This window comes from Panthera leo, chromosome A2 (genome assembly GCF_018350215.1).
Source record: "Panthera leo isolate Ple1 chromosome A2, P.leo_Ple1_pat1.1, whole genome shotgun sequence".
Lineage (NCBI taxonomy): Eukaryota > Metazoa > Chordata > Mammalia > Carnivora > Felidae > Panthera > Panthera leo.
In genome coordinates, this window is record NC_056680.1 from 155,683,599 (window position 1) to 155,692,696 (window position 9,098).

Genomic DNA, 9,098 nt, shown 5'->3' on the forward strand with positions numbered 1-9,098 from the left:
AATATGTCCACAAATTCTTTGAGATTCCTCCTTCCAGGAAGCAAAGCTTAATTCCTCTCCCCCTGAGTATGGGCCAGATTTAGTGACTCACTTCAAATGAATAGAGTATGAAAAGAAAAGAAAGAAAAAAGTAACTTTATGGTGGAGAAAACTGGTAGATGTCATGTTAACCAAGTATTCAAGTTTCCCATCACCGGTAATAAGATGCTGGCAGGGTGTACCCCTTGCAATGAGAAGGGCACCTCACCTCTGGGGTATTCCTCAAAACCCGTAACTCCCCTATAACCACGAGAAAACATGAGACAAACCCAAGCCAAGCACTACTTCACAAAATACCTGACTGGTATGTTTCTTCAAAGCTGTCATGGTCATGAAAGAAAAGGAAAAAAGACCAAGAATCTGTTACAGATTGAAAGAGAATAAAGATACACAATGATTAAACACAAGGTGGTACTCTAGACTGGATCTTGGAACAGGAAAAAGACATCAGTGGAAAACTGAAAAATCCAAACAAAGCCTACAGTGTAACTAACAGTATTTGTAACAGTACTAACTTCTTAGTTTTGGTCATTGTGCCACAGTTATGTCAGATGTAAGCATTAGGAGAAGCTGGGTTAGGGGTATAAATGGGAATTCTCTGTAGTATATTTACAGTACATCTCTATGTCAAAAACTATTTCAAAATAATAATTTAAAGATATAGCAAATAAACTGAACTGCTTGAAGCCATTTTCTCTGTCATTAATGGTTCAGTGTCCTCTTGATGAGATTTCCGTGGTTAGACATACACTTGAATACATCCAGGATATATCAAACTAGATTTATCATTTAGGTTCTACTAATTCCACTAGTTCTACTTGAAAAGATCATCTCTTCAGGGCCCCTGGGTGGCTCAGTTGGGTAAGTGTCTGACTCTTGGTTTTGGCTCAGATCATGACCTCCTGGCTCCATGATTTTGAGCCCTACATCTGGCTCCACGCTAACAGTGCATAGTCTGCTTGGGATTCTCTCTCTCCTCCTCTCTCCTCCTCTCTCTCTCTCTCTCTCTCTCTCTCTCTCTCTCTCTCTCAAAATAAATAAATAAACTCTAAAGATCATCTCTTCACCTAGAAAAGTTACCTCCCCCCACTTCAGACTGTCCCTGGGAGTTCCTGTCAACTACAACAATGTTCTTTCCATTGTAGGAAGCAACTCTGCCGTTGGCTGTGACAAGCAGAGCTTCTTCTGAGGTGCCTCTCGTGATGGCTGTGGCCCCTGCTCCTGCCCACTGCCTCTGTGCGACCCCTGAACACTAGGAAGCCCAGCCACAGGCTGAGGTCATTGCCCCTTCCTCTAACTTATCCCCACCCACGCCCCCACCCCATACTCTCGATCTCCCACCAATGTTCCTCTCACAGTATTAGACCGTAATACAGAGAACTGCTGTGCTCTCACTCAGCCTTGTTATTCACACTCCCACACTCAATTTGGGCATCAAACCTGCAAAAATTCTAGATTTATGGGGTGGTTGAACTGCCTTCTCTGGATGCCAGTCACTAGGAAGAAGTTCTCTGGGCCATTGGTAAGATCACTCATTCACCAGCAAGTATCTGTACCGCCTCCCAGGGGGTCAGGCACTACAGGTGACAGAGCTGAGAGTGAGACACTGTGATTAGCAAAGAAAGGAGGAGAGAATCATCAGACTCTTAACAGAGCTTGTCCCCTTCTCCCTTACTGTCGGCGACCTGGATGGGCAGAGCTGGGGAAGAGCCAGTGACAAGAAAAACCTCTTCAAACCAAATCAGAGGTCCTGAGCTGCTTGCACAAGTGTGTGGAAACAAGCGGAGTTGTTTACAACTCTGTATTTGAAGGAAATATCTGGAGTTCAAAAACAGGGATTTAAAGACAAGATGGTAAAATCCATAAAAACTTGTCTCAAACAGTTTATCAGGCCGGAAAACCTTCATAAGCTTTTTGCTTTTTTTAAAAAGAGGCCTTAAGTAAGAAGAAAACAAACGTTGTGAAGATTTTCAGAGACACCTCACTCACCAACCTTCTCTTTGTTAGAATTACTTGTCATTACTTTAATGTTCATTCACGAAAGTCTATTTACTCTGAATTGAGAGGTCAATTTTATCATCATTTGTCCCGTGCATACATTTTAAAATTAGAAATGAGTACCTCAATTGTGGTAGAGGTAGAGCCCCTCCCTAAGGAATGTGGTGGGGGCCTTCTCAGAACAAAGGAAGGCAACGTGCCCAATCAACTCCTATACACGTATGCATAACTCTGACACAACTCTGAAACTTGGACTGGGTTCAATCAGACTATGTGTGTCACCCTATATGGGAGACAAAGAAGCTGCAATTGCGCAAAAGGCTACACCCTGCTGCGCTCAGGGCTCGGTTTTTCGGATACAAACCCATTGAGCCCATGCTGACACGACAAATAAAGTGCTTCCTGGAAAAGAAAGCCTCGTGGCCCGTCTCTCTGTGTGAGAATCCTGCTATACAACGGCCATCTCTTTTAGTTTTAATATTCCAAAAAAGATTGAGTGATTCTGGTGCTGTTTTTACCCTACTGTTGGTTAGCCTATGTTGTAAAGGAACAGGGAACTTTTCCTTTGTTAAAAAAAACAAAAACAAAAACAAAATTCAACCAAGTAAATTTGAAGATCTAACTGGCTTTATTCAACAAGCGATGAATCGGGCAGCACCTCATCTGGCAAGTAGCAAGGCCCTCGAAGAGTTGTACAAAATGGAAGGTTTATAGGATGGAGGAGGGGCAAGGAAGTTACTAGGGAAAGAAAAGAAAGGATGGCTCCAGGAAGGTCACTTTCTTTTAGGGAAAAGGGCAGAGGATCTTACCTTGCAGTTTACTTCATCTCTTGGGGGGGACTGAGAGAGTCCCAGTGACAGATTACTTCTTAGTGCTGGCCAGAAAATTCCAGACAATTAGGGCAATATTTCTGGGGGAGATTGAAGTTGCAATTAGATTGAGTATTAAGCCCCGGTTTGGGAACTTGGTCTAAGTGGCATCATTTTGGGCCTGTGGTTTTCTTTCTTTTTGTTTTTAAGTGTATTTATTTATTTTGAGAGAGAGAGAGAGAGAGAGAGAGAGAGAACAAGCAGGTGAAGGGCAGAAAGTAGGAGGGAATCTCAAGCAGGCTGCACACTATCAGCACAGAGCCCGATGTGGGGCTTGAACTCACAAACAGTGTGATCATGACCTGAGCAGAGATCAAGAGTTGGACACTTAACAGAGTGAGCCACCCAGGTGCCTCCAGTTTTCTTTTTTTAATACCTTCGACCCTCATTTTCGTAGTGTTCTATTTAAATGAAAGGTAAATGTTGTGTAGGCCTTTAAATATTTATATGTAACAAAAGAAGTTTATTATCTGTCAAGTAATTCATTTTGCAACGAAGTTCTATCTCTTGAAAATTAGTGTCTTCTTGTTTTACCATTGTGATATTGTATATTATGGTATGATTATGTATATTGTATCATATCATATCATATTATAATAAATACATTTGGTCTTGTTTCTCTAGCAGAGCTCCTAAAACCCTTGGAATTTCCGAAGAGATGAGTGTTATAAAGGTGTCTTTGGTTATGTTAATGATGTGGCTTTCCAATCGATCGCACATAAGCTGGGGGCGGGCTGCCAGGAGAGCCAATCATGTGATTAGAGGTTTGGAACTTTCAGTCCCACCCCCTGATTTCTAGACTGGGGTGCTGGGCGGGGGCGGGTGATAGTTGACACTATCACTAATGGCCAGTGATTTACTCAATCCCGCCTATGTGATGAAGCCTCCATAAAAATCACACAGGACTGGGTTCAGAGAGCTTCTAGGCTGGTGAACATGTGAGGTGTTTGGAGAGTGGGGCCCCTGGGGAGGGCGTGGACATACTCTGCCTTCTGCGTCTCTTCCACCTGAAGAATCATCCGTAGCCTTTAGCATATCCTTTTATAATAAACTGTTATTAATAAATAATAATAAACAGGCAGTTAGTGTCTGAATTGAGGTAAATTGTAGGACACCCAGCTACTATCACAGAATGGCCTGGTGTGGGGAAAACAAAACAAAACAAAACAAAACAAAACAAAACAAAACAAAACCACACACACGTTCGATGACCAGAAGTGTCAGAAGTGAAGTGTTCTGTGTGAGTAGTAAAGAAAGTCTCACAGGTAGAAAGCTGGATTACGCTTTTTTTTTTTAACTCAATTATTCTTCCCTTAAATAGTGAAGGCATCATAAAAGACTACCAGGAAAAAAATGTTACAGTCAAGTCAACCCTGACTTTGGTCTTTGGCGCACACAAAAGGATCCACACATGGGTGTAGGAAATATAAAGAGTGGTAAGAAGATGGTCTCTGGAACCAGGTGACCTGAGGTAGAATCCCAACACTGTCTCTTTCTAGATGTGTGACTTGGGACAAGTTATTTAGCCTCAGTTTCCTCATCTGCAAAGTGTAGATAATAAAATACATTCTTCACTGAATTGCTGTGTGGCTTAAATTTGATGATATATATAAAGTATTTGAACAGTGTCTAGCATACGCGCACACACACACACACACACACGCTATACATAGCATACATTGATTTATATATTACATTGACTTTGAATTTATTATTATTATTTCCAATCAGTTCCCTGAGGTCACAAGTGAAACTAAGTTAAATGGTGACTTGGCAGGCAGATGTTCTACTTAACTGGCATTAGTAAAGGCCATGGTTCTCAATACCACATTAGTGGTTTATAAAGGAGCATGTACCCAAGTGAAATAAGTCAGCCAGAGAAAGACAAATGTCATATGATTTTACTCATATGTGGAATTTAATAAACAAAACAGATGAACATAGAGAAAGAGAAGGAAAAATAAGATTAAAAAAAGAGAGGGAGACAAACTGTAAGAGACTCTTAAATGCAGAGAACAAACTAAGAATTGCTGGAAGGATATTGAGTGGAGGATGGGCTAAATGGATGATGGGCATTAAGAAGGGCACTTGTTGGGATGAGCACTGGGTGTTATATGTAAGTGATGAGAATCACTAAATTCTACTTGTAACATCATTATTCCACTATATGTTAACTAACCTGGATTTAAATAAAATTTAAAAATTTTTAAAAATATACAAAAGATTGGGGCACCTGGGTGGCTCAGTCAGTTGAGCGTCTGACTTCGGCTCAGGTCATGATCTCACGGTTCATGGGTTCAAGCCCCGCATCGGGCTTGACTCTAGTCCTTCCTGGGCCCCATAATTGAACTAAAACCAACAAGTCCAAATGGACATGGAAGAGGATTAGAAAGCAAATCCTTCCATCATTTGCATCTCCAGATTTAGAGCTAAGAATTCTGAGATAAACAAATGGAATGAATTTGGAAATGATGCATCAAAGGCTTCCTCCTATGACATGAATAGTGGGAGCTACTGAGGATCTGCCTATCAAACGCTAGAGAGACATTTTCCCCCAGACACCAAACAGGGGTAACAACTCAGGATGACAAAAACCTGCAATCCTGCAGATAATGAATTTTCACCATTTCACATCCTCTCAATTTTAACAGTTATAGGCACTGAATGCATCATTGGTATCGTTGCAAATGGGTTCATCATGGCTATAAATACAGCTGAATGGATTAAAAATAAGGCAGTTTCCAATAAGCAGGATCCTGTTTTTCTTGAGTGTATCCAGAATACCTCTCCAAAGCTTCATGATGATAAAAATTACCTTCAGCTCAACATCCCCACATTTTTATAATGAAGATGTTATATATGGTACATTCAAAGTAACTTTCATGTTCTTAAATCATTGTAGCCTCTGGTTTGCTGCCTGGCTCAGCTTCTACTTCGTGAAGATCGCTGATTTCTCCCACCCCCTTTTCCTCAAGCTGAAGTAGAGAATTTCCGGGACGGATGCCCTGGCTCTGTGGCTATCAATGTTTATTTCCTTAGGCTACAGTGTGCTCTTCTCCAATGACATCAACACCATGTATTGTAACAATTCTTCTATCCCTCTCCCAACTCCTCTAAGAAAAAATACTTCCTCAGACCAATGTGGTCAACCTGGTTCTTCTCTATAACCTGGGGATCTTCATTCCTCCGATCATGTTCATCTTTGCAGCCACCCTGCTGATCATCTCTCTCAAAAGACACACCCTACACATGGAAAGCAATGCCACTGGCTCACATGGGGACCATCAAAGTTACCAGCTACTTTCTCATTCTCTACATTTCCAATGCAGTTGCTCTATTTCTTTATATGTCCAATATCTGTGACGCCAACAGTTCCTGGATTATTTTGTGCAAATTCATCATGGCTGCCTACCCTGCTGGTCACTCCATTCTGCTGATTCAGGACAACCCTGGGTTGAGAAGAGCTTGGAAGCAGCTTCAGCCTCAAATTCATCTTCACCTAAAAGAGAACCAGAATACCACAAAACAAGCCCAACCAGCTCTGCCTCCCCCTTACCCAGACCCCTCTCCCCCCACCTCCTTTCTTCCCCAAACCTGACCTGATCCTTCCACCTGATGTGGTTTTTTATACAGAAGGTTAATCTTCATTTCTCTCTTTTGCTTCTTGGGCACAGTCTTAGTGATGTTTGACATATTCTTTACCTAAGCTTCCTATTTTACCTCCACTTGCTCTATGTAAAAGCAGCGGTTCTACACATTAGAATCTCTGGGGGAGATTTTTGAAATACCAATGTTGAAACCTGACCCTAAATCAATTAAGTCAGAATTTTTGGTGTTGGAACTTAGATAATTCTTTTTAATTTCTTAAGGTGATTGTTTTCCAAAACCTAAAACAAAAAAGTTTAAGATGCTCAGCCTGGCTTATATCAAGAAGAAAATGAAGACCACTTTGAGATATAATTTTTTACCTATTAGATAAGCAAAGATCAAAAAGTTTGGTAACACACTGTGTGTGATCATGGGGACAAGGCAATCTCATAAATTTATGGAAATGTTAATTGCTGCTTCTTTAAGTACAGTTTAGTAATACATATGAAAGTACATACTTTTATTTGACAATTATACTTGGGGATATTTATTTTATAGATATTCTTGAGTACATAAAAATTGATATATGTACCAATTATTTGTTGCAATATTTTACATCCAAATGGCTATATTCATTATTAAATGGAGCCACACTGGGGATAGCAACTAATGTTGAATCACCAATCTCTAGAACTTAATATTTGAAAAATTCACCAAATAAAACTTATTCTACTTTCTCTTCCTATCTGGAAAAAATTAGGTTAAATTTCTCCTGAAATAGAGGAATTGTTTCTTTTTCTTTTCAAGAAGATAGACAGACTCTTCTTTAAAGGTCTCATTTTCTGAACTTCCACGTCCATGGGCTTGCAAGATAACAAATAAAAGCAAAAGAGCAAAATGTAAAAACAACTTTGAAATTTTGAAATTTTCAATCCAAGAGAGAGATGCAATTCAAGACCACTTGAATCTATTCAGGATAGGTTCTGGACTGCAGGCTGCCTCGTTACTCATGTCCTGGAGTGGAAAGGGCTACCATCCTGAGAGAAGAAAAGGTGAACTACCTTCCCCCATTTCATAACCAGACTATAGAACAATCTGTAAACATGGACACCTCAGGGGGAGTCCTCACTGGGCTGAAGATTTAACTGTGCTAGCCAGTACTCCTCACATGTGCCATCCTTAAAACCTACCGGAAAGTAAATATGACTTGACACCGTGAAAGTCTTCAGAGAAGGAACACGACTATTTCAGGTGTGAGTGTTAGACATACATCACTATTTGTCATTTAATCCCTATCAAGGATTTTGTTGTTTTAAAAAAAAAGTATTTGATATTCAAAATGATAGCATGCTTCCTTGTACCTTAACAAATGGATTCTGAATAATATACTGGATGCTAAGAAAATTCATAGATGTGCTTTGTAAACATTCTCAGAGGCTAAAGACATTAAGTGAGTGACTATCAAAACACACAGTCATGGGCAGCTGGAAATAGAGCATCAGAGCCATCACCTATGACAAAGTATTGATGGAAATGGTTACATTTCTCATCGAGCAACTCCCAAAACCAAGTAACAGATAATTGGGGAAGTATATATCACATGTCACATGTCACCATTGTTTGTCACTATTTTCTGGTTAATATGGTAAGATTTATTTTCTTGTGAAATAGCCTGATTGCTACAAAGCTGTCTATTAAAAGCATCTTCCCTCCAATTCTCACATATAGCTTTTTTTAAATGAGATTGTCAATACTTACAAAAACATAACACTATTACTCATTTCTAAATCTCCACCCAAATATTACAGAAGTGAAATTAGAGTTGTTTCAAGCTGATTGTCATCATCATCATATTCAAAGTAATATCAGCTTTTGGCCAACAAATAAGTAAACAAATGCTGAAAAGGTCTTTTGTGAATAGTAAGTCTCCTGCCTCACCCAAAATCTCACTTCCCCAAAGCAACATTTCTATTATTTCTGACTCTAGTTTTTGTGGTGGTTACTTTCATAGCTCCGAACAGGTACACATAGACACGCACATTGTATTATCCATCTGTAAACACCTATTGACTCATCACTGTAAATGGTGAGGACTGAAGTGTCACTTACATTGCCATCAAATGCTGCCCTGTAGTAATTGCATTACTACTTCTGGCTCTTATTCTCATTGCTTTTAAATTTTTGAATGATCATTTTAATGTGTATTTATTTTTGAGAGAGAGAGAGCATGAGTAAGGGACAGGCAGAGAGAGAGGGAGAAACAGAATCTGAAGCAGGCTCCACACTCTGAGCTGTCAGCACAGAGCCCGATGCGGAGCTCAACTCAGAAACCATGAGACCGTGACCTGAGCCGAAGTTAGGCGTTCAACCAACTGAGCCACCAGGAGCCCCTTGAATGATCATTTTAAGTTGCAATGTCTTATTCTACTATTTATAGTCCATGCCTACCAACTCCACATTATATAAAAGAGTATGTTAGTGCCCCATCCTTCTTTTTACTACTTCTCCCTTTTCCACCTGCTTTTTAAAAAATATTTTTATTTATTTTTGAGAGAGAGAGAGAGAGAGAGAGCACAGCGGGGAGGGACAGACAAAGAGAGGGAG

The 9,098-nt window shown here is 40.1% G+C and overlaps 1 protein-coding gene across 1 annotated transcript; it reads left to right on the forward strand.

Annotated features, from left to right (window-relative positions):
• Positions 1 to 5,490: 5,490 nt before the first annotated feature.
• On the forward strand, positions 5,491 to 6,504 carry TAS2R39 (taste 2 receptor member 39). Its single transcript, XM_042927357.1, is given in 5 exon segments — positions 5,491 to 5,657; positions 5,659 to 5,996; positions 5,999 to 6,034; positions 6,037 to 6,175; positions 6,177 to 6,504. Coding segments are annotated over 5 exon segments (1,008 nt in total).
• The last annotated feature ends 2,594 nt before the right edge of the window (positions 6,505 to 9,098 follow it).